Consider the following 27149-nt stretch of genomic DNA (forward strand, 5'->3'; position numbering starts at 1 on the left):
CATATCTGTTCCAAGTCTGTTAGAAGCCTATTTGTCTACCAAATCTACTAGTAATGGTAAAAATATTGATTCAGGCTGCCACCTTCTTGTAAAAAGAGCTTGAAAACATGATACAAGGTTGTTGTTCTTATGCTGCATAAATCAGTACAACTTCCAAGTCACAATCTTTTCATTTCAAAATAAGATAGTCACGTTCTTTAGTATAATCATTGGAAAGTACTTTGACATCCCATATTTCCATCTGTGATGGTGACACAGAACACCACTTCCCCCTGAACATTAAAGGTGCTATATATTATTGTAATTCCTGCTTTTAGAAACCTCTCTAAATTCCTACTTTCTAAACTCCAAAGATTACAATCAGCCAGATATAATCTCTTACTCAAGGAAGCAGAACCATACTACAACCTTTCTTTGACTGCCAATTTATTCTCAAATTGAACTCAAAATTACTTCCTAGTTTGCAGATTTCTCTATTGATATGATGGGGCAGGATTCACTGCTAATTTTCCCACAGAACTGTATTCATTCATGGGGTTAGTTTTACCACTGTACTTTAAAATCTTGAGAAAACAAATTATTCAGTAGCTACAAATCCCCTTGTCACTATGGACCCTCCTTCTTCTATTCATAATGTTCCACATGTATAAGACCATCTCCATTGCTCCTTTTCAGCTCGAGGTCATTTTTCTTGAGCTCTTACCTTAATTCTTTCCTGTTCCATTTATCCAATTCAGTCCTACTGACATTTCATTTTCCATTACTACATCCTTCTGTTCTTCTTTCACTTTAAATAGCCTACATATACTGATTCACAGTATCATGGTTTTACCTTCCAGCTTTCTTTCTCCTTTTCTTGAAGGATTCTCAAACTGTTATAAAATTGCAGACCACATTTAAAACAAAAAATTATTGTGTGGCCCACTCTCCCTCCTATTCATGATTGAGTGGAACATCTTCCATACCAGTTACAGCTGCATACAACCCCAAGGGCTTTATATGCATGAAAAAATAGAAACTGGGAAATATTTGTGCAATTTAGCACCTGAAAACAAGGAGACCCAGCACCATGCGACTAATTTCTTCGCAGACCACCAGCAAATATTTTGCAACTCACTGGCAGCCAACAGGTGACACTTTGAGAGCAGCTACCTTATTTCATCTCAACTTACATTTACTTATGACAGTAACCTTACCCAAATAGGCAAAATATGATAGATCACAATATAAGAAAAGCAATTTGAGCCAGTTCAGCAGTGAAGTCCACTAGATCTTGCGAGTCCTTCTCTGCTGTCACTTTGACCAGGCATTTACTATTCTATTATATAATAAGTCCCCCTATTCTCAGACCTAAACTGGGCCAGAACATTGTGGAAAAGGTCCTTGCTATCTTCAACATGCCGCTGCAGCCACTGGAAATCCTGCACCATATGTAGGTATATTAAATATGGAGGGTTTTTACTGAATGCAGCTATTAAAAATTAATACTACAACAATATAATAATTCTAATGATTCAGTGGAAAAATTCTGTCAGTATATTACATAGGATAAATATGCAGAGACCTCCTAGGGATACACAGCATAGATGACAGGACGTGTGTCACAAAAAGTACCCTCTTGGGATTGGAGAGTATCATCAAATAAGTATGACAAAAAGGTACACCTCAATCTGCTTTGATTGTCATCTGTTTCAGTAAAAGGAAAAAAAGTGCAATTCAGATTATGAACAAGAATAATTAGTCAATTACAAGATTACTATTAGCACATGTAAAAATGCATCTTATGATTTAAGAACCTTAAGGCTTTCCATATTCAGGAACCTAGTTTGACAGAAATAAATTGAATAAGGTCTTCATACTCTTTTCTAAAATACTGTATTAAAACACCATCTGTACCTGGCTAGTCATATTTTAATTGTGTTTTCCTTTCCTGCAGCACACAATAAAAGTAGTGTGCTAAGATTCAAATGCTCTGGTCTTTGTGTCATGCAAATCCACGGTTTGAGATCTTCTTTGATGCTATGCTGACTACTAATCATTTTTAAAAAAAATAAATAATGCTCAAGCTTTAACAGTTAGATGACATATGTCTGATACGGAGCTAAATTTCATTCTGTCAAAGCTGCTGAAATAAGTGAAAAGGGTCTTTAAAGTGTCCCTTTATGTTATAATCCCTAGAGCACAGCAGTGCTTAGAGCACAGCTACTGTGCTGTATCCCTCTCAAAGGAATAACAGGAGCATGTGAAAGGGCTATTTCCAACTTGTTTTGTGTACAATCAGCAGAAACAAAAGATATAACAACAAGCATAAAGGCCTTTCTCCATCCCCCTACCAAAGGAAATAGAAAAAGAGCAGTGGGCAAATGTTTCTGTGTCAACCAGGGCTTTCAGGTGAGACATATTCTGGGTCATGGAGAAAACATGGCAGGTCCTCCTCCTCCCTTTCACATTTTCTTTATTCACTAAGTTGACCCATGGTCAGTAAGGACCTAAGGGGAAGGGAGGGAAGTGGGAGGAACACAGGAACAATATTCTTTTGACCATGAATTAAAACAAAAGGCCAAGGCAAGTAAAACAGAATAGAGATGGGTAACGAAAGTAGAAGGTGCAAAAGAAGTTCAAACTATCTGGTGTTCTGAAAAAAAATGCTTAAAAGGGCTGGAAAACAGAAAAAAGGAAAGCAAAAAATATCAAGAGAAAAAAAAGAACAGTTTCATGCTAGCCTGCATCTCTTCTAACTGAGCAGAACCTTCAGAGCATTTTCTGAGGACATGACCAGGGACCGACTGTGCTAGAGAAGCAAAAGTTTAATCCGGATGAACACCTGTCTTACCGAAAACCTGCAGAAGGCAAAGCACATGAAGTGACTGAGGAATCCCAGTATAGGATTGGCATTTATAGGGAGTTTCTTGTAGACAAAATAACTTCCCAAGAAACAGAGTGTAACCAAAAAAACACCTCTGAAACTCCTAGAGGAGTAAAGAGGGACCAAAAGGAAGCACAGAGCTCTGCAGCCTACTATTTGGAGAAACTGGGTGCTGTTAGAACAGGAGAGCTGGCTCACAGCCTATTCTCCACTGTACCAGAAGCTGTCAAAAATGAGGAATACGAGACAGAATTGAAGCTTCCAGAAGAAAAGCAAATATTTTTCTTCCATCTTGATCAGGGAAATCAAACTGTGTATTCTTTTTCTAAAAGACACTGACTAGAAACTTTAGGTGTTTTGTTGTGTTTATTTTTTAATAAAAGTTTCTGATGTGACCCACTCACACCAATGGAAGCATCACAGTGATAAAAAGATGTTTTGGGGAACAAAGCAAGCATAGACTAGAATGGAGTTAGGAGATCAACACATTTATTTACCTGGTATGTATGACCTAGAAAATGGACTGTGGAAATGGAAGGCAATGCTTGCAGTAGTCCCTCTTTTCTTCTTCTGACATGTAGGATTTTATGTTCAAAGGAGACACTCAGTTATCACATACAGATCAAGGAACTCAGGTACAATTACCTACAGTGCTTAAGGACTTTTGGCAGAGGTACCACTTACATCAAAAGTGTAATTGCACTTGGCAAATCCATATGCTATCTACCTTGAAAGGTTTTGAACTGAGTATAAGTATCTTTCGTTACTACATGGGGAACAGCAAATGGAAGCAAAAGTTGCAGCCAAAAGAAAAAGGAATGCTGAGGAAGAGAGAGAATGTGTGTAGTAAGAAATAATTGTTTCCCTAATAATTCAGCATTTTCATAGATGCTATTGGATGGAAATACAGGAAAATAAAACACTTCCGATGCAGAACAACTGGATAATGTCTGTGGATAAAGAAGTTCAAATTATCACTATATACCAGCTACATTGCTGGTGCTTCTTATTTGGAGTAGGATCTTATTCTTGCAGAGGAGGAGGGTATACAAGAATGAGACACAATTACCTAAATTCCAAGAGATGCCTAGGGAGGCAAGATTTTGGCTGTGTAGTTTACAGCATTAAGCAGTCCTACTAAAATTAAGCTGGGTTTTGTAGCATACATATTTAAGGATATGAATCCATCAAAACATGGGGATGATTAAACAATACCTTTTATATTCATATCTTTTCCAAACAAAGTGGCACAAGAAAACAGGAGAGGAATTTTAGCTTTGTAGATTGACCACATATGAACAGAAAATCTTCTGTAGACTTAATTTAAATCACACAGCTGTATATTCTAGCAAAAGAGCCAATCTGCACAAGTTAAAAAGAAGTAAAAGTGCAAATATGGCACTCTGTTCCCAGCTCAGGTGATGGTGGCAATGAGTTTGCAGTGAAAAGATTCAAGAATGCAGGTATTGACATTAAGGTATACACTGAAATACATTTTGAAACTATAAAAGCAAATGCGTTGAATAAAGTAATTTTGGCATCCTCCAAAAGGATTGATCATCAGAGGAGCGTGGAAGCATGAAATGCACATAAGTTAGATGTATTAAACTTCTACACAACAGTTTAATGCAATATGCAAAAATTAATTTTTGGATTGACTTTTATTAACACAAAGTCTAACATGTCCATGCCAACCAAACATTAGCAATCTGCTAAAGCTATCTGGGAGATTTGGAAAATAATGTAAGGTCTTCATAAAACGTTTTATTTACTTAATAATTTGTTATTATAGGTTCTATAAAGATGAGCTTAAACCAAAATCTTAAAATCTATGGAAAGCTGAATTTCAAACTGTTTCCAACTTGGTAACTTAGATCCACCCCTAGTACCTCTTGCATATATAAAATTTATACAAAACACACGGTTTAAGGCAAATTTTGTGAAGAAACAGTTCTACTGATTCTGCCTGGGTGTCCTTTTAAATGCAGACTTCCAACAGAAATCTAATGAAGGCAGTTTAAACAGGAAAATATTTACCTTAAATTAATAAAACTTTCAGGACGGACTCAAACGTAATATCTGGGTGAGATCAATTAATCAAGATGACTTTTCTTTCTAGGTGAGACATGAATTTTGTTGTGAAAAGAGGAGGTGGAAGAAGGAGGAAGAAAATAGAGCAAACATGATCATATGAAATACAAACACAGCCAACACAAACCCTTGTCATTCAATGTATTCCTATTTTGAAAACTCTTGGCCTTCTTTCACTCACTTTCCAAACCCTCAAAATATCATTGGATTTTTTTCCCCACTTTGTTTTCCAATTAGATAACGTCTAAAGGCTCTATCGTGCCCTTGATCCAAGTCCCTCTAGGTCAGTGCGAGTTCTAAAGATATACATAAATACCACAGCAAAACTTTCCTACAAATATCACATTCATCTTCGCTTGTTTTTGGGAGGATTAGGATGAAGCTGTAAAAGTCTATATTACATGGCTTTTATTTTTTAACTTCTGTTTTCTATTAAGAACTAAATGAGATATAAACTGCTTATCAATTCAAATGGGAATTAGGACAAAAAGAGTGTCAGGAAAGTAAACTGAGTTGAGATGACACTGAATAAGTTTCAATTTGTTGATACGATTATAGGAACCATCAAATTTATATCAATCAAAGGATTCCAGTATCCAGTCATTGGCAGTAGCCAATTAATAACTGATACTCCAGAGGAAGGTAAAATAGATAAATAAAATTAGTTCTCACTGTGCTTAATAAATTGTCCAAAGCTGAAGGACATGTACTTGTGGTGGTGATTAGTGAATAGGCTGCTGTACAATACTCAATTGTGCTCATCTTAGCAGTTATCACAAATGTCATCAGTGGTGTAGCAATGAAGTTTGGCATCAGAGGCAAAGTCCACAGCAGCAGCCTGCCATCACCCTGCGCACAGATCCGGAGGGGGGGGGGGGGACACATGCCCCCCCCATAGGAGTGCACAGAGCAGTGGGAGCCACCCTTCCCCTGTCCCCACTCCCCCAACTGAGCCACTTGTGGCTCCATGCTGTGTCCCACCCCGGCCCAGCTGGGCAGTGCCTGTTGGCTCCCCTTTGCTTCAGCACACAGCTTCAGCTTCACCCCCCCACCTTACTATGGCACTGAATGTCATTGAGCTGCCCTCTTAGAAATCCAGCTACAGTGTTTCTAACAGAATTCTGCCTTTGAAAAATCTTCATTTTAGACATGAGACCAAACAAGAAATCATTTCCTTTTGCTAATACTTTATCACTCTCCTTTAACTTCCAAGCATTGAAAGATGGGGGAGAGGGAGAGAGGTTATGTATGTTTTTCCTTCTAAAGACAGCTTATTTGCTCAATATTTTTGTTTGTTTGTTCTTAATTAGTTTTGTTAACAGACTTATAAAAACTTGAGAAAGGAAAAAAAAGCTGTAGCCTTTTGTGGCATGAGAACTTTTTGACCATAGTGCCAAGGGCCTGATCCAGAAAAAGAGAGAGAGAGGGAGAGAGAGAGAGAATGCTCTTGGAAGTTGATGGCTCTCAGTTCCTATTTTTATGGCACTGGTTGTTAATCCCTTGGCTCCTCAAGAAAGACTACTGTGCAGCAGGAGTGTGGAAGAGGGAGGGCCTACAAACAGGTTTGCTGAAAACATATGGCTCAAATGAGAGGCAAAAATTCTGGTGGACAGTATCTTTTATTGGACCAAATGCATGGTTGGGACAGACAGGATTTAAATGCTGGCCAGATCACACCTGAAAGATTTAGAAAGGTATCCCAGAGCCATAAGACATGGACAGCAGCCAATGATGGTTTCCCTCTGTGGGAGTGAGCTATTTATCTGGTTTCTGCTCCTACTTCTCCCCCAGCCTTCCTAGGGATAGCAGTGATTTGATAAATGCATGCTGCCTAAGCAAAAGGTTAGCATTTATGACCTCCTTAGATGCATCATCTCTTATGTATTTTTAAGACGTCTACATTCAGGATGAAGTTATGGGTGTCTAGCTAAAGATAAAAGAAATCAGCTAAACAAAACAAAAATAACTGCACTGAGGAGGTCACTTAAAAGGAGTCTACATTCTGAAGCAACTTGCAAGTGATGCCTGGCAAACCCTTAATACAATGGTACATTAAAAACAAAGATAAAATCTGACCCCAAAACAGTATGCAAATCACACATTTCAATATGCAGATGAAGTGAGTTGCAGTACCATACAAAGACTATGATCCTGTAGTCTTTAAGAAAGGAAAATTTCAGTTGTTTCTATGTGAATTTTACCTTCACAAGGACTTCAAAATATCAGACTCAACACAAAAAGCATTTAACAGAAATCAAGTTAAAAAAGGAATGAATAAAAATTAAATACAACAGGAATTACTTGTCAGTCTTAATATATTACTATGGGCCCTAGCCTTGATTTAATTTTTGCCACCAGTTTTGACCTGCTGTAGGCAAGAAGTCTGCTGGGATCAAATGATCCCAATAAGATAAGCATCCAAACGCCTTATGAATAAATTCAGAGCAGGTGCTTGCACCACCTCTGTGGGGAGTCTGTTTTATACTCTGAACATTCAGACTGTAAAGAAGTTTTTCCCCATTTCCAGTCTAAATCAACCTTCCAGAAGCTTGTGACCTTGTCATCCCTTGGGAAGCCCTGGTGAACAACTGCTCTCCCAGATCCTGGTGTACCAGCCTTATATACTTATAGGCTTCCACCAAATCCCCCTCGAGCCTTCTTTTCTCCAGACTAAAGAATAAATATATGGTACGATATGCTATATTGTGGCAAGTAAAGTCTTATATGAAGGATCATGCAACTGTCAGGAGTTTTTCCTTGTGATAAATCTTCCTTGATGTGATGTATAAAAGTTCAAACATGATGTTGTAGTAAATAAATCCTTAAATGATACCTCACACTACCAAAAAGGGAATTAAGGTGAACTTTTGAAGTTTTTTGCATATAAAGGATTTTTCTAAAGACTTTAGCTCTTTAGAAAAGAGAGAGAAAGATAATGGAGTACTCAGAAATCAAGTAATGATTTATCTGTAAAGTGTGCCATTTTCTCTAATATAGAAAGTAATAAATGAAAAAAACAGAAAGTAGAAATAATCTTTCCTATTACAGCAGTGGAAACCCTAATGTAGACCTAGAGATCTCTGCTTATAATTGCATTCATAGTGGTTTATTTTAATTCAATGAAATAGTGCATTAGGGCCTTGTGACACATTAATTTTAGGAAGGTCCTAGAGTTCTTAACCCCTGGACTGTCCACACAATACATTAAACATGTTTTAAACATATTTTAAGTGGCTTAACTTTAAGCCACTCCAGGGCAGGTTTATCTCTGATCCATGTTACTGAGTTCACGTTCCATTAATGGGTGGCTACTCCCCACAGATCAGCCACCCAAGTTTCAGTCCTCTAGTATCCTAGGATTCAATGCTCCTTTCCCTACCTTCCTGTTGTGTGGATAAACTTTCCACCCACTGAACTCTACTGCCCAGAAACTGGTTCTGGCATCAAGCCAACTCCTCCTCCCACCCTGGGGCGGGGGGGAACCTTCCCACCTTGGGGGTGAAAACCTATGCAAACAGCATTCAGAGCACAAGCCAGCTAGGCAGGTCACAGGACACAGATGGGAAGGTGGGGTACAAAGTAAGGATCTGGGAAGGTGGGGTACAAAGTAGGGAGCTAGATCAGTTCCCTTTGAGCTGGGGCTTCCTTCCCAGGGAAGGGTATTATCTCCCCCCAAAAGTGATTTCCCTCACTGCTCCCCCCTCCCAGCCATCCGAGGAAGAACGGCCAGCACTTCCCACACACCATATTCCCAATTGATTAAAATAGGAGACCTTCTTTAATTTATTTCTTTATTTCTTTTTAATTTTTTTTTTACTTTATTTTATCCTTCAGTGGCTGACTGACTTCATTTCACCACCCTTCCCCCATTTCTTTCCTAACTCCTATTTCATTACTGACCCCAATCCCATTAACTCTCCACCTTCCAGCTTCATGTTTCTGCATCCTCTCCCCAAATCATCCCTCAAACCCCCTGACCTAGAACAAAGATAGAAGCCTGCCCTGGTTCACCAGTCCTGTACAAGTCTGTACAAGTCACAGCTGTACAGGTGGCAGAGAGTCATAGAAGGTTTTTAGCCTTAAGATACAACTGCTCCAAACTCAAGCTAGCATTAACACCAATTTACAGTGCAAATTGCTCAAAATGTTGAATGTCTAACAAAGTCATTCATTTAATCCATTTGAAAAGGCCCACTTTAAAAGTTTGTACCAATGTAACTAAGATACCAAGATACCGAGACCAAAATTGTGCATGAGGTCTATCCCTTAGGCCAGAGGTAGGCAAAATACAGCTTAGAGCTGGATCCAACCCACCAAGGCATTTTGTCCAGCCTATGACAGATCCCTCAGTACCACTGGGTCCAGACACAGGGAGCAGCCAGGGCCATGGTATGTGTAGCCAGTCCCACCTCCCCTAGGTACACAGTAAAGCTGGGGCAGCATGGTGGCTGGACTCCAAAAGCCATTGTCACCACCGCTACCAGTGCCTGGGCACCCCATCCTATCTGCTCCACATCCACCTCTGGGGATGCTGGATGGAGCAGGCAGAAAGGGTCTCCATGGATACTGGGCAGGACCCCCACCAGCAGGGTATGTTTGGCCAGGCAGATGGGATGGGGCCATAGATGGGTGGGGAGCAGATAGGCATGCAGGGATGGGTCCAGGGCCAGGGCAGAACCATGATCCATTGCCTGCATGTCCCTGTGGCAGGCAATGGTTCCACAGGCAGCAGCATGCCGGGAGTGAATCACAGCTCTGCCCTGGGCCCCATGCTGCCACCATCCTGCAATCCCAACCTTGTCCACCTTGCTCCCTGAAGCTGCTGCATAAAATAAAAGTATCTTAAAGGCTCAGAAACTAGAGAGCAAGTAAATCTAGACTTTTTTTTTTAATTACTGAAATTAATCATCTCATGATTTTGGAGTACTTGATTCATGGTCTTCGAGAGCCTGGAATCCTTTGAAAATTCCTGCCATCATTTGTAGAACAAATTATTTGCCTATTGACATGGCAAACAGTAATGAAGACATTAGGCCTTATTCTCTACTTTTGACCTTTATATGAAAAAAGTAAGCACAGAAGTATAACCAACATGCTACCATTAGCACAAGCAGAGAATTCAGACTAAGAGGCATTTTCACTTCAATATGCAAACATATAAATTACTAAAAAAGGGATAAGGCAGCAAAGGATCAGGATTTAATTATTACTAAAACATTTAAGGTTTTAGTTTTTCTTTTTTTAATTTAAAACCTATGTAAGAATTGCCCCTAATTATTGGGGAAAGCGAGCAGAAACTGTCAAATCACTTCTTCTCTAAAAAAGTATTAAATGCGTTTCCTGGACATTTCAGAATATTATCTGAAATTTTAATTGAAAAGCTATAATTTACTACAAGTCCTTTTGGGAAAGCATTTGTTTAGAAGTCATTATAAAAGCACAAAAAATATGACTATATCATTTACCCTTTGGAAATCACCATTTAAAATTTCTTGTTTGCAACTCATCAAAACTCCCATCAGTTTGTACTTAAAATGGCTTAAAGCAGACAAAATATAACTCAATGTTCATATAATTTAAAATCTAGGAAAAATGCTAATAAGGACTTCTGAAATTTGAAGGGACAATTCCATATATAAATTATGATGTTGCTATAGAGCTGATTGCTTGTTGAGTTTATGACCCACCATAAACCTTGTCAATATAACTATTTAAAAAACACCACCACCAAACCATCATAAACAGGAACTAATTACATTATGTTTAATCTGACAAAATCATCCCTTTTACTGAAACAAAATAGATAAATCATATCGCCAATCCTTTACGAGTTATTCTTAACTTCTCATAAAAAATAAAGCAAACATTCCAAAGACTTACTACTGTCTTGTTTTTTAGTATTACCTGCTTTAATAGGACAACTGCCGCATCACATATTTGAATACCTAATACATGTGCTGATATATGAGAAACTCTTTTGTAACCAGCTTTAACACTGAAGGGAAATAGCAAATTAAATATTGTATTACACTATTAATGTATATTATACAATACATACCATGTTTTAACATCAATATAAAATTAAACACGTGTGTGTACGCACATGCACGTGCATGTGTGTTTCATGACATACGTATATCTTCCCTTTACCTCTGAAATACTCAACTTGTATTGATATAACTTCTTATTTTAATTTTTTTTACTATGGAAGCAGAATTCATGAGTCCCTTCACTTTCAAATGAAATATTGCAAGGTATCTAGTACCTCACCAGACCCAGCTCTTTCAGTTTCCTGGGTATATATTTATAATTACAATGTTTGGTACCTTTGATTTGTGTCTACTAAGGTGTAAATAAAAAAATGTAAGCTCATTGCAACCATCTGAGAAACAGAACAAATACTACAGTAAGAATGTTAATAGAATGAGCAACTTAGTTTAATGACAGCTTATGTTTTAACCTCTGATGTGGCACAAATATATATATGATGGCTTACATAGTATAGTGTGTTATGATTTGTTATTATGATTGTGTATGATCTGAGAGTACAATCAGACCACATTTACAAAACTTAAAAAAGCACAACTGTCCTGTCCTGCCCCTGCCCCGCCCCTCCCCCACCCTGAGATTTACCTGAAGAAATAGACATATGGATAAATATCACCTTCACTTATTCTAGAATAGCTGTTACGACTTTGCTGAAGTTGCAAAAGTCCAAGTGAATGAATAACACAATTCTTGTTGGGTGTGTAGATGCATACAAACATAGTATACAAGCGATAAATAGTATAACAAGCTATAAATAGCAAACGTTTTCAAATTTGAATGCCCCAATATAGGTAAGTACCCAAGTAAAAAAGAAAAAAAAGATGCTCAGTATCTCCAGGATACACTGAAGTCCTATTTCAATCCATATATACAAATTCACATAGATTATTTTCACAGTAGTTGCACAAGCACATGCATACAAATAAATACAAATTTAATCAGTCAGAAATTATCTTACCAACAGGGGAAAAACAGAAATTCTATGAAAAGTCAAAAATAACTGAATAAATACTAGAATGATCTCAAAATAATGTTCCTTTGTGATAATTATATCCATATGGCTGTCAGCCTCCAATGCATACAACTGCTGTATTAAACAATCCCATGTAAATGTTTCTAGAAATCATAACTTACAACTAATGTAAATTAGATGGTTCTATTTACTCCTATCAAAAAATCCCAGAAATGCACAACATTTAGTTCTACTATTTTACTTTGTTCTTTTGTAGTCTAAAATTAAATCCTTCTGACTCATGTAAACCATTATTACAAGGAAATGTTTAAAAAATGCAAAAAGGAATGAAGGAGTAGTAATGGTAACATACAGTACCATGAGCTGCTTTGGCCTCCCAGTCAGTGGTGTACAGTTAACAGATCACTCCTGGCCTTCAGCAGACAGGGGGGAAAAAAAAAGAAGGAAAAAAAAAACAGCGCTGGGAGCAGGGCAGTGAGGCGGGAGGGAAGGGAAGGAGGTGGGGGGGGAAGAGGAGATCTGGCAGTTTATACAAGAAGGCAACTCAGCTCCATTGTGGCGCATTCCTTCCCCTCTATCTCCCAACCTCTTTGCGTGTGTCTTGTCATATTTCCTTCAGCTGGTAATTGTCTGGACAGCAAGATTTTAAACAGCCACAGTTTAGGAAAAGCGAAACCCTTCTAAGTGACTATTACAGCAAGTCGGTTTCACACTGCTGGGTAAAATTTTCCAAGGGAAGTGTTCTTCTGATAGTTCCTGAGTCTGTAAGTCACCCTCCCTCCCCCTTTCCCCACCACACACACTCCCCTTGAGGCCTGAATGCACTTGTGGCAATAAAACATTCATGCGACTTGGAATTTTAACACAATGCCATTTCCCTAGTTTAACCTGAAAGGAATGCACTAGTCACAACAGACTACATCATCCTGCCATTAAGTCCTGCCAAGGAACCGCTTTTTTGGCTGTGCTGGGCCAGCTCTGACGGGAAAGAAGTATACAGACCCACACACAGAGCACAGAGGGGCCACCTCTGCTTCCTCAACCTTATCCAGCAACACCCCGCTCTTAACCATGACCCTTGCCCTGCTTCAGGATTGTGACAGGCTTGTGATACATGTGTCACTTCAGGACTTCTGGAGAGTCCCAACACTGAGCCAGCAAGCATTTCACTAATTTGCTGAGCCGTCTCAACAAGCATTTGGTCACTTGCCAGAGGGTGACCTTTTTGTGTGAATATATATTATTCCAGTTGAAAGTTCTGTGTTTCTACATAAAGATCCTTCCCCTCACCTTTAAAAAAAGACAAACTTTTCATTTGTCTGTGGTAATTATGTTATGATTACATGGTTTGCTTAGGGGACTAGTTACCAAAGCTGCCAGCACTTCGGTATTACAGTGGCATTTTATTTTTTTTTCTGTAATTAAAAAAGACAAAAGTATTTCCTTAATGATTACTGAGAATGCTGATGGGAAAAGGAAAGTGCTAAGAGTCTCATCTGCCCTCTATTAACCCTTTTATGGAATGACAGTATTATCCCAGTGTAAATAAGCAGCACTGTTTAGGAGCACTGGCTGTAAGAACTGTTTACCTGTTATTTTGCCTTTTAAAAACATAAAAGGAGTTTCTAGATCCCAGATTTTTTTCTTTCCTATCTGAGTGTCAAAACACCAGCCAAGCCCTGGGAAGAGGTTCCTAGTGCCCTTGCACTTTTTCACTGTGCAGTTTAATAATCCTTGCTTTGCTCCAAGTTGTCCACAGGACACTAACCAAACAAGTAAGAAAATGCATCTCAAACCACGGATTCCCAGCAGTTACATACCCATAAGTACTCTGGAAGCTACATGGGAAAAAAGGGAACTGAATCTCTGACTTGGTACCCCTATTCCGTTCTTTAAAGTAGACTGGTACAGATAAATATGTACATAAATCAAAGTGAGGAAGTAGAAACAGACTTAGTTTTGTAAGAAATGACACTGACAGAACTCAACCAGTACTCTCTTGTGCCTGTAATCTTATAAACCACCACATGTCTCATGATGCTTTACAGAAAGACACAAGAGGGTAGGTCCTCTGCCCAAGAAGCTTACTATCTAAACTAGAAATTAGTACTGAAAATGACAAAAAGGTGTGAGGTCACCACAATGAACGAGCAGTATACATGCTTATTGTTATATCTTTCCCCTTTTTAAAGATTGATTAAGATATGGAGCCATGTTCACAAAAAGGAGTCTGATTACACCAAAAGCTGGGGCAAGAAATTTAACTAGAAATTCCCTACACTTACAATATGCAAAAGAAAATATTGCAAGGAAACATAGCAAAAAGATAAAGATGATGGATGTACTGAGTTCATTGGTTTTATTGACAAGGACTAAATGAGATTGTTAGAATGCAACAGAATTGTTTTCCCTCAGCAGCGTACTCTTTAATGTGTTCCTAACCATTGGCAGACAACTTTGCCCAGGTGGTCTGGGCTATCAGAGATCCCAAATTAAAATGCATTTTCAGGATTTTCCACCCAGGTACTGTATTTTTTTTTTAAGTGATATGGAACTTCCAGTATGTAGGATCTGACAGTGGTCAGTACTAGATACCTCAGAGCAAGATGTGAAAAGCCTAAAAATGCTGGACAATTTTTGAACAGCTTATAAAGAGAAATAGTTCTACACAACTTTTATCCAGTTTGGTGTTCCCTATGTAATCCATGAAAATCCTGGTTTTATTGAGACAGTTATGAGAACTTCCTGCAGGTTGTCAGAAATGTTCCTATATTTCCATTTCTGTTGAAACTACTATTTGTATTTTAAGGGATTCCTGCCTAACAGCTACAAAAAACAGTTCTCTATATAGTAAAATGTACTGTGGTTATCGTAAATAAATAGTCCAGAGACAGATGCAGATCCAGAATTTTACAAAGAGGTATGCAGGAGCAGTGCTCCAGGAGTGGCTCCAGCCTCCCAGGCTCTTCTCCCCATTCCCACTAGGGCAGACAGACTACATCACAAGAGCAGCAGTCAGGGACTTTTTAAAATCCCCAAAGCAAGTAAGAATTCCTCCCCCACTCCCCTCCATACTCAGAATTACATCCCTCCTTCTCTTCTTGTCTCCTCCCCTACCTGCCACTGCTGCTGGTCTCTGCTGTCCTGGGGACCTCCAATGCCGCTCCAGCTGGGCTATGCAGGGATTGGGCTCAGGTGGGGAGAATGGCAGCAGTGACGGTTGGATGGTTCCAGGCTGGTGGGGAACACTCAGGCGAACCAGGCAGAAGGGGGTAACTGGCCCACATCTACTGTTACCACTGTCCTGGGCTAAGCCCAAACCCCCTGCAGCCTGGCAGGAGCAAAACAGGAGCTATCTGCTGCTGGGACAGTGGCAGGCAGGGGAGAGCAGAATGGGAGAGGAGGGAAGATGACATGCCTCTGAGCCCTGAGGAAAGGAGAGGGTGGGGATTCTTACCTTCTTCACAGGTGCAGCCATGTCACTGCATCATCCTCTGGATCTGCTTCGATCCAGGAATGTAAGCACTCAGTCTGATGAACAGCATTTGGAATGAAGAGAAAAGTCAAACAAGTTTAAACACTGTCATCGAAGTTTGAAAAAGTGTTATCAATGTTCACTTCCAGTAACAATGTTTCATGACAGACTCATTCAGAGCACAGAGTTATTAGAGTATATCTGTCATCCTGAGAAATATGCCTCTACCATTAAAGAATCAGAATTTGGCCATAGCAAAGCAGCACAAACTTATTTTAAAAAGTGAGGCAAAGTAAAAAAGTCATAGCGAGTTTTTTTAGGGTACTGAATGACATGACTGTGATTTGTGAAAATATGGCTATTTCTTTTGGTCTGTGCTGAAAAAAAAATCCTAACATGTGCAAATACTCTTGTTGCCCATTTAAACAACTACACTCTTAACAAAACAAAACAAACAAACAAACAAACACCAAAATCCACAACCCACATCTTTGGTCTCCATTAGAATTCATCACCATGTCTTCCATAGGTTGACCCTGACCCCTATTTTCTTAAAATTATATATTTTTATTTCACAGAATTTCTCCTGGTTATTGCATGATGAGATGGGGTAAACAGAAGTGTTTTAATTACCTTCCCTATATAATTCCTTCTTTTGCCATGAATTGTCTTCTCCCCAAGCTAAACAGTCTTAGTATTCCTTAGATCACAGCAATGCATTCACAACTAGCAGAAGCTCTGACATGAGACAGATCCAAAAAAACTGGGAAACTATGTTTCATAATGCAGAAGTGACATCACTGTGTTTACAGTTACTCTCTCTTCATACCATTTCCATTCAAGAAAGAGGATGACAACTAAGGCTATAACTTCTCTTGGGAGTAAAACTGAAGTAAATTTGAATTAGCAGATGACAGACTGGAGCTTCTCTACTAGGAACACGACAAAGAAATCCGTGTGGTATTTACCCCAAGCACGAAGTACCAAGTGTTCTATTGATTGAGGTGCTTTTCTGGAGCTTGCCTTTATTTACCCATCACAATAAAGTTTCAGTTTCTCAATACTCCTGCAGCTTTAATTTTTTGCTATAATTTTTCATGAAAGCCTGGGAAGTTGTAGCTAGAGCAAATAGCAGGGCATGGAATAGGAGAACATTGTCAGAACAGGGTTAACATGCATGCATTGCTGACAATATCCAAAAAAGTTAAGTGTCTTGGAGATCCAGTGATATGTCATAGTCTACACTATAACACTAACCAACTTTGAGGAAACCAACTCAACAAAATCAGTTGTGAAAAGATGTTTCATCTCATTTGGTACCGCTCTCTCTCCCTTTGGACCACCAGGAAACTGTGAAATAATATAAGTAGATGTCAATAAACCACTAAGAAGTGAGGACATATAATAATTTGAACCATTCCAAAACATCACTGATTGTAAACCAGTCCACAACCACTGCAGGTTAAGAGGCAGACACACAGGACAACAGAACTACTCCCAAATGTCACTGGTTGGGAACAGTTTCAAATTGTGTGTGAAGTACTATGGCTCCAACACCAGAGGGTGGGAGTAACCACATAGACCAGCATGCCCTGCAGTGGGCAAGCGTGAGGAAAATGATTGCACTCATGCTTTGTGGGTCCCAGGAGATAGGTGGCCTTGGGCTAAGGGCATTTTCACTTGCAACTGACTGAAGTCTGCAGTGTGATTGCCTGACTTAGATGGGGGGAGGGGGATGGTTAGGTGGTGCTTGGACCCATACTTCTGTGTTCCCAGGTTCAGGGAGAAGGGGGTAGCATAGGTGGCATGATGAGGGGGCATATGAGGGAGTGAGGACACAAGTGGTTGCTAGAAAGATAACTTTTATTTAATGAGTTCTGAAAGGGAGCTCATTGATAAAAAGTACAACAAAAGGGGGGAAAAAGTAGAATTCTGGTTGCATACTGAAGTGGACATATATTTGCAACATATAACTGGGTGGAGGGAGAAAGGGAAGAAGTGTTGGATGCCTGCAGGACTAACCAGACCCATGGCATGGAACACTGTCTACATGTAACACTGAATCAGTTCACAGTGAACCAATTCAAAATTGTACTTGGTTTTCCGAGTACACTTCTGGATTTTCCTGACAGCTGTAAATATGTTTAACAGGTTTGTAAGTCTGTCCGCTTCAGGTTTTAACTACATTAAAAAAACTGATCCAGCTGTTATGCCCTTAAATGCATTGACATATTAAATGAGACAATATCTACTCTCTCTTTCAGTTTCTGTGGATTTTGTGGGAGTTAAAATTAATCTGATGCAGAAAGGAAAGAAAAGAAGTTATACCCTTTGTTCTTTACCACCAAGATCCATTCCCACTGCTCCCCGCAGATAAAGGGCCTATCTAAAAAAAGATGCAACTGGAATTCAGTTCTCCAGGAGAAACCACGAAAGGAATCTAGATGGCTTGTTTCATAGTCTGCCCACCTCAGCAGTTGTCTGAGAAGGAAATCTATTCTCAGATGTTGCTGCCTGTTTCTTCAGCCCAGGTCAAGAACCCAGGGTATAATAAAATACACAGGACCATTTTTCATGCTAATCATAGTCAACCCCAGATGATATTGTGGATGAAGGGAGAAACTACCTAAGTATTAGAAGTCAACCTTTTCAAGCTCTGACTGCATCTAGAGAATGCTCAATCAGGTATATGGGAAGAGATCCAGTTAATCCATCAACTATTTTGTGGGAGTGGAGAGAATAAGACAGGAGGAATATATATATATATTTCTATTTGGTCCCAGCAACTAGAGAAGAAGATAAAAGGTACTGCTCTTAAGAGGATCTATGTACTTTTTTTTTCTGGTAAATCTAAGTCACTGAAAGGGCATTGCTATAGCAGTACCTCCATGTAAACTGCCTTATCCTTCAGCCACGTATACAATATGAAAAAATTGGTGAAAGTCACACATTTAGCACCAGGATTAGCCCTATGAAGTTACAGGCAAATTAACATCTGGGTGTCTGCCTGACTCTTCTTCCAAACAATATGGATCCATTCCCACTCAGGAGTTGGAGCCAATTCAGAGGATGATGCCAGAGGGGCCAGCTGCACAGCCTTAAGGAGGAGGCATGCGAAGGAATTCCAATCGTCTGTTTCAGTTTTCTGGCTGCTCCTACAGGTTCCTCTATCTCTGGAGAAGTATCCGAGATGGCTGCCATCCTCCCAGACTTCAAGGGGTAAGACAAAAGGATCTCCTGAACACAAGTTTTGTATTGAGCTAGTATGATCTTCCTCCAGTTAATTTGGAATGAACTGAACATTTAGGCCACTATGATCTAGTTTTGTAGGAGTAGGATACAATACCACCATCTTTCCTGGAGATTCCCCCCAAGCGGTTGAAAATAAGAAGTCCTCCTTTCACCAACCAAACATGAGTCATTGTGACGTTTGCCAGGAATGATCCAATCTAAACTAAAGGCTGCCGGCATACAGAGTCTAGTAGCCCATAGAACAATCCTTTTCCCCCAACTCTACAGGATGCACTCTAGAAAGAACTAGACAATTCTCCTTCCAAGTCATCTTACTCCTTGTAAAATAGCAAATTAGTTCCACAATATTTTAGATATGTGAGGACATACATGTGGACCATTACCTGATGTTGTGTGGGTTATTTCAATATAAAACAGGAGTCACTTGCTATTAAGATGAGCTTGCTATTAAGAAAAATAATCAGTGGAGAATGAGAAAAGACAAACCTCCATCCAAGAACATCAATATGGCCTGTCACTCAAGTTTTCTTCTTGCTGACCAACCATGAATTATAAATGGGAGTCTGTTGGGGAAAAAATCACTCTTTTAAACCAAATTATAATGCAGGAGCAAACAGCTGCTTCCTCTTGGAGCTTTCCCCAGAAAGGTATGGTGGGTCTTTGCCCTGTCCGTCTCTATCACTGGTTTAAATTAATAATCAGTGAGAACTGCTAAAGGTACATGAATAAAACAGTTTATTAATTAAACACACCTTGGGAAAAACAGTAAAGTTAACTACAAAGTATAAACACAGTGAAAATTCTATAAACCTGAAATGTTGTCAAAGACCAGAGAGATTCAGAGAAAGATTTGTTAAAGGCTCCACCAGCATTTGGCTCCGTCTCCCCTTCGACCCAGTACCAGAAGCTTACCTACTTTTGTGTGGGTTACTGGTCACTTACAGGGTTTCAGGACAGTGATAGCCAGTATCCAATCCCACCTAGGAGGGGTGATACCGGAATCAGGGGAGCCACTCTACAGCACTGTCGTGCATCTGATGGGGAATTGTCAGGGAGCCAACTCCTTCCAGACTCCAGGCAGCCTCAGTGATGGATGATCCCCGGTGATGGAAGGAATCTCAGCTCCATGCTGTGGTCCTGCTCATGTTCTGCCTTTCACCCTGTCACTTACTTCATCCAATATATTTCTCTCTCTCTGTCTCAGTCTATTTCTCAGTCTGTCCTATACTCAGTCCCTTTGTCGCTCACTCTCTCTTCTTCCTGTCCCTTCTCTCTCCCCTCACAGTCACACCCACCCACACCAAGAGAGCCCCGTCCTCATAGGGTCTCTTAAAGGGCCTTTGCGCACGTTCCTCCAGCAGGTAGCACATGACACAAATGTGCACCTGACTCTCCACTTCCAGAGCCTTCTTAGGTGATGATCCAAGCCTAACTAAAGTCCACTGGGTTATACAGAGTGCATGAGCTGGCCTACTTATAACAAATCTTAATGGAATTCCATAGAAACCATAACTATACTATAGCCATAGGTCAGTTCCAGTCTCACCCTCAACAGTCTGCATATCTCTTCTTGCACTGAGCACTTAAAATGCTTATAACTTCTTTGAAGAAGTAGAAACTGTGGAAAATCCAATGATACTAAATATTTAACTCTATGCAAAGGCTAGACAATCTCCTGGGTCAAAGACAGAAATGGTACCATTGTAATTTCTAGTTCCATGCTTTATTCTGCCATTCAGGTACCATATAACCCCTTTGTGCCTAAGTTTCCTTATCCAAATACTTACCTACTTCACAAGCGTTCTGTAAGACATGAATATGCTTTCTTTGCGATTCATTAAAGAAAGGTGCACACATTCACTCGAACCCACAAAAAGTAGATACAGACATGAACATTGAGTCAGTTGGGTATGTATGTTCCTGGTAGGAACATAACCAGCTCATGCAAAATCATAAGCCAAATAAGAAAAAGTGAAAATATACACTTATTAAAAATTATACTTATTTTTAATATGAAAAAAGCTGATACTTTCATGCACTTTTATTTGCCAACTAGCTACAATAGTACCTCTGTGTTTCTTTCCAGTTTTCTCACCCCTTTGTTGTGTCATGTTAAGACTGAAAGATCTAGATGTGAAAGTTTTAATTTAGCCAACCTCAGTAAGGATACAAAGATGCAGAGACATCAAGTGTGGACTGCAGACATCTCCCAAGGATTCCAAATGCATAGGCTGTTGGTTATCCAGCTAGATTAACTAGCACAAGTGCCCCTGTCCATGCTCCATGTTATTCATCTTTACACTGAGATATCCATCTCACTTTTGGAAGCTTTAGAAGTAAATCAGCATCATTGTAATAACAAACAGGAGTCCTCAGTAGCAAATGACACGTACCCTCTTTGGAATCCTTTACAGTACCTGAACATTGCTTTAGTTGTATTTATTAATTAGCTTAATCAAAACTGGAACACCTTTATTTTTACTGATACAGCCATCCTCGCTAGTTCTTCTGCAGGCATACACATTATTCTACCTCTTTTCTGAGCAAGGTCAAGCAGCTTCTTTGAAATTTGTCCTAAACTACATCTCAGCTGGCACTAGGTAGATTGAGGGCATTCATGCGGCCCTTGGTTCCGTCAGTCTCCCAAGCCAAGTGTATCACCTGCATGATTAAACTAGTCTCCAGTGGCCCAGGGCACCGCTGTTAGTCTAAAATAATAGAAATTATACATCTGCATACATGGCATCTCAGATGCACTTCAGCATAGTGTCTCATGTTTATGTAACATCAACACAGCAGGACACATTTGGGTTTGTCCTTCTCTGCAGGCTTCACAAAGTTACAATGGCAATGCTAGCAACGCTCTCTGAACAAGGCAACATGTTCATGTAAAAACATGACCTGCCTCCTCTAGTTTCAATTCTGTAACTCATCAGTGGTCTCAATTAGCCTCTTAAATCATAGTTAAAAGAAAGTTGTTTAATTCCTTCACCACTATGGGGCCACACATTGTGCAACTATTATCCCCCCAAAACTATCTCCGTGGCCTCTGTCAGAATATTATACAAGCCCTATTGTATGTTGCATTAGAGATTCAACTGTAAGCACCTCAAGGCACAAAACCTGTCCTCCTCTATCTCAGAAAAGTAATGTCAAGAAAAAAAAAAAACACCCAAACCAACATGATAAAAGCTAGTAGTTTGGAAATTTCATAGTTTAATATCCTCTGGAAAGGTAACTACTAAATCTTGCAAGGCAAGAGGATATTTCTGCACAAAGGCCCTGATCCTGCCAACATCTCTCATTGCCTTTACATGGATTATATTTTCTTCCAAAGAAACAGGACCTAAAAGTGGCAGTAAATGTTATGCACCTCTTGAAAGCTTATAATAGCAGCTCTGGTTAAGATGGTAAACCAAGATGTTTTTATTTCAATTTAACTGAGGTTTCACACCTCATTTGAATTCTGAGTGTGATGCAAGATTAATCAATTTATTCACTTCAGCAAGAAACTCTATGAGGGTTTCCAAAAGAGACCCCATCTAAAACAACAGATCTGTAGTGTTATAATTGACAGAAAAGGAGCATTTCTAGTGATCAGAAAATTTAAGAACAATCTTAAATATCAGTTATACGTTGCAAATATATTACCTTAAACTATCACAAGTAAACACTGGTAACAAGGAAAATAAAGATTACAGCAGTGCAGAGTTAATGAATATAGAGTGTAAAAGGATGCTATCCCATCAGTTAGTGCTAGTTTACAATGCAGTTCCTTCCTAGGCTCCAGAAACTTTTCAAGTTACTATGCCAAGGAACTACAAATAAAAACGTCATCATTTTATTAGTTGTTTTAAACAAAATGTAATGTTAATTTCATGTGCATAATCTTCATTACTGAAATACATGTATTAGTAATGTAATCTAGTCAATTGGGCACAGCTACAAATCTGTCAGGTCCCACCACAACAAATATAAAAGTATGACATGGTATTGGAAACATTAAAAGACAAAAGGGAGACCGAATGAAAGGAAACAAAATGAGGACAAGAAAGGATGAATGAAAATAAGAGAGACAACTCTTGTAATTATCAGCTTCCAATCAGAATTGAAAATTCACAGCTAACAGATATATCATTGTATAGAAATATGCTAAGTGCAAACTGCTAGAGTATCTAACAAGCAACCAGATGGAAGTTGAGACCCAAGATATAGTTTAATATTGCAATTAAACATCTTTTCTGATTTGCTGTATCCCTTCCATGTCTTCTCTCCTTCCCCTTTGACTCAGCCACTGTACAGAATACTTCAGCACAATGCAAGTGAAATAAAAGAACAATGTGCAACTTCACTGGAAATCCAGGCAGTTAAATGTAGCCATCCATCCTTGCAACCCCTCCCTTTCCCTTTCTTCAGTCCAACCAAAACCACTACATACATATACACACGTGCATATTACGGGCTTTATGTAATGAGAAATATGTTAATTTATTCAGCTCATTTGGTGAGTGTATTACCTGGATTAGCTAAAATAACAGAGGGCAAAAGCTGGGGTAAGCAGGCTGAAGCCCTGTGTGTGGCCAAGGCAGCGGGAAGCAAGGCAGAGAGAGAGAGAGAATGAACCCAACAACACAACAGTGGAACAGGCAGCTGGCCTGAGATGCTAATTCAGCGCTTTAACAAATCAATGCCACTTGAAAAGTACAATGCGAGCCCTCACTGGGTAGATGTCAGGGGACTGAGAAAATGCATTCTCAAGTATTTCACATTAAGAGGGAATAATGTGTTAATTTATAACTCTTCACCCTATACACTTGGATTATCCATCTGTGTCAGTGATTTGACTTCTTAAATTTATCAAAAACATGCGCAAAGGGAGGCATCTTCTGTTTAAGCACTGGGAAATGGAGCTTCAGAAAAAGCCTGTCCAATTTGGTTGAGGGCTTTTTGTTTTTTTGGGACCCTTTGGTCAGGCTGCAGGAACAGCCAAAAGGAAGAAGTCGCCTTGGCTGTGGTTGATTGCATTAGGTACCATCCGTCAAAAGTGACATTGTAGAGGAGGAAAAACTTGAATCAGCAGCCAGAGATGCCATCATCTGAATTTACTCTTAAGGAAACTTAGCAAAATCCTGCAGCACACCTAGCAGAAAAGAAGCTGCTGTAATTAAAATGCCATTCTAAATGCCAGACGAGTTCTACAGCCACTACTTACAGGGAAAAAAGAAGGTGGGGGAAACCCCTGCTTTCTCTCTTTCTAAGGTCTGTTTGGAGTTTATGCTCAACTTCACATATACAGATGAGGAATTAAAATAAGGAACAGGGTTTCTGACCTAAAAACATCAATCCTGTTCCTGGTCAGATTCTTGTTTTCTAACCATGTCTTAATGTAAAGAAAATTAATTTTTAATTATACAAAACAGCAGAGCTGATGTTTTTCTTAAGCAAAATTGAAATCTGATCATAAAACACCAATCTACCCTCCAAATGACTCTGGTCTGAAAAATTATTTAAAAGGCTTTATTCTGGAAAGGCTTTAAATTTTAAGTAATTTGTACACACAGATGCATTTAACTTTTTCAAGTGAATTTTGTTTTCATAATGCAATATTGTCAACACTGGGGAAGGAAAGCCACTGCCTGCCTGCAAAATAACTACAATAGGGACAACAGTGGCAGCAGAAGTGTCTACACATTACACGATCTATATACCTCACTTCTGGTGCAGGGAGCCACTACCTCCATGGATGTTTTCCTGAAGCAGAGACAGGAATTTTTAAGTCATGCATTTTGTTGTAACACCGTATCTGCTAACAATATAAAACTGAAATGCATTTATAGTTAGAGATTTTCTTTTTTAAAGAAAAAGAGAAAGGAGGAAAAAAAGGAGAGAGACACACCTTATGACTTCTAAATATTCCTGGAAAGGATAACTAGATGATACTGTTTTAAATATATTAAAAGGTTGTTGACAACTTGCTAGATGTTTGCGGATTTGCCAGATGCATTTCACTATATTTGTACCATGCAGTAACGCCTACATCATTGTAGGATCTTTCTTGGCCAATTATACAATTGCATTAGAAACAGACACTCTCTTATTTTCAGAACATTCATATGTAAATAATATGCTGATGAATGGAAATGAGATGCTATAGATGATGTGCAAGTATCCACATCTAGTAAAAGTAAGTGCTACCTCATTTAGACAAACCAGGTTTCCCCTCTCTGTTGTGGGCAGGTATAACATTAAATGAAAGAAGGTGGCTCGTCATGGCTAGGAAAGTAACCTGAAGAAAACCGAAGGATGGAAAATAAACCTGTGTTCAACAGTAAAGTGTTTTGTATGCCCTGCTCCTCTTTTTTTTTGGTCCTTTTCAAAAAAAAAAAAAGCAAAACCCATCCATTGAAAATTTCAGTTTCCTTGTATACTCAAAATGGGCCAAATCCAGAAGTGCTAAGTGTTTCTAGCTTCCACTGGCTCCTTTCTTTCAAGGCAAGTAATTATTTTAGGAATATTTCATATTTCTGGTCACAAAGTACCTCCCTCTCCCTTTACAATATTTCAAGAAATATTGCATAGGTACAGGACAGACTATTAAAATACTAAAGAATCCTGAGAGGGCTTTTTTGGTTTGTTTATTAATAACCCAGAAAGGCACCACACCTCTGCAGTGGCTGAAGAAAGTCTGTCCTAGCTTCTTACACAAATGTCTATTCCTGTCTGTCCCATCCAGGCTTCTCCCTAATGCAAGCTATCTATTCTTATCATTATAGTATAGTTAATCCCCCTCTGTTACTCTCCCCCTCCTGGACTCACCTAAGGGGTTAAAAGACTAGAGTACATTTGTGACTTGTCAGTGACATATAATACTCAGGTCCTTCATGCAATCAACTTTACTTGACATGTATTTGCTCATCACAGGACCCTCATTACTACTGGGAAAATGAAGAAAAACCTAAATTAACACTTGACATTCAATATGGTCAAGTCCTTAATTGGCTGGGCTTCCTGAGAAAGCAATTTTCTATTCCCCAAACTGTTCGTGTGTCATGTGTGGAGTGCAGCTCTTGGCCATCACTGCTGTCCCTCGCTCACTCTAATGAGAGCAGATGAATTAGTGCTACGTGACACGATTTTAGCAGGGCTCCCTCCTTCCCTCCTCCCCAGTCCTTTTCCCGTACTAGTGACAGCTGTGTGGCTGGGGCGGGGAGGGGAGGTGTGGGGGGGCATGGGGGAAAAAAAAAGGAGAGAGACACTAAAAAAATGTTAGTGCCAATAGTTCTACATTTAAAGCATTTAAAATAAATAATAATCTTAAAATAATGTTTTCTTGATATTCCTGAAACCTGGCTATTTGGTAGTAGCAGAGGAAACAGGAAGGTGTGGTAGCATAAAGATCAAAGGAATTAACTGAGCTGGGTTGATGTCTGTCACTAACTTCCAATAACTTCCATATTCCAGTATTAAAATTGCAGAAGCCCAATAAAAATAGAATTTCCCTGCATTACAAAACTTGGATATCACATACATACACATATATACACATACACACCCTTTTTTTTTTTGGAAAGTGCATGAACCAGAAGACTTAAAAAGATGTTTTTGTTTTTATTTCATATAAAGATCACTTCTCTTTAAACTAGAGCAATTCCTTATACCCTATGTTTCCTTGTGTGACAAAGGAGCATGGTCTTGAGAATAATGCTCCTGCATCATGTCTGAAGATAATAAACATTACCATCAAGCTTTATTCTGATTTTCAGTAGCTAGGAAACTCTTTTATCCACAGTGATTTTGCTCACTTATATTTTGATGTTCAATCCTCACAAGAGTTTAGCTATATGAAAGCTGAATGAATTTCCCTGGGGGGGGGGGGGGGGGACTAGTCTTCCTTGACTGTTCATGTGCTTGGTGGGAGAATAGAATTTGTATTGCTGAACAGAAACAGGAAGGTAAATGAATATATAAATAACTGGAGTATCAGTTGACATCAGAACTAATATATTGGAAACAGAGACAATCTGCTAGTTAAAATGCTTAGATTGCTATACTCTCCAAAATAAAATTAAATAACCAAGACAAACCCAAATATTTTATATTAAAAGTAAGTCATTTTATTGTCAAAAATGTACAAATGAGTAGCAAATAAGTTGCATATAGCTGGCAAGATATTGCCATTTGTGTTACCAAGCTTTATGTATGTGACAAAGAAAGCAAATAATGTTATGCATTCTGAATACATGCATTTAAAAAAAATTCTGGTGTTGTACAATGAGTTTAAATAAAGGATTATTAGTATAAATGAACCTGCTTTAGGAAGAGTCGCTTTGTCCAAAACAAACACCAAATAACTTCACCATCTGCAATTCTTTTCTCCAGCTCTGAACCTGGCCTTGTAAAGTTACATTGTTCATTTAATTACTGAAATAAGTGCCTACTATTGG

General features: G+C 39.0%; 1 protein-coding gene across 18 annotated transcripts in view; it reads right to left on the reverse strand.

Moving 5' to 3' along the window:
• The window catches only part of BNC2 (basonuclin zinc finger protein 2), a 471942-nt gene that overhangs the window by 286495 nt on the left and 158298 nt on the right, over positions 1-27149 (reverse strand). For 2 of the 18 annotated variants that reach the window (XM_090038755.1, XM_090038760.1), the window contains one exon: positions 19192-19268. The exons of 15 other annotated variants lie outside the window; for them this stretch is intronic. In XM_090038755.1, the coding sequence (XP_089894881.1) occupies positions 19192-19197 (6 nt within the window). In that variant the 5' untranslated portion in view covers positions 19198-19268. Of the gene's footprint in view, positions 1-15435; positions 15472-19191; positions 19269-27149 lie in introns of those variants that run through there. One more of the 18 variants, XM_090038754.1, reaches the window with a different exon arrangement.

This window comes from Crocodylus siamensis, chromosome 3 (genome assembly GCF_052110815.1).
Source record: "Crocodylus siamensis isolate JL-2025a chromosome 3, ASM5211081v1, whole genome shotgun sequence".
In the NCBI taxonomy this organism is placed as follows: Eukaryota; Metazoa; Chordata; order Crocodylia; family Crocodylidae; genus Crocodylus; species Crocodylus siamensis.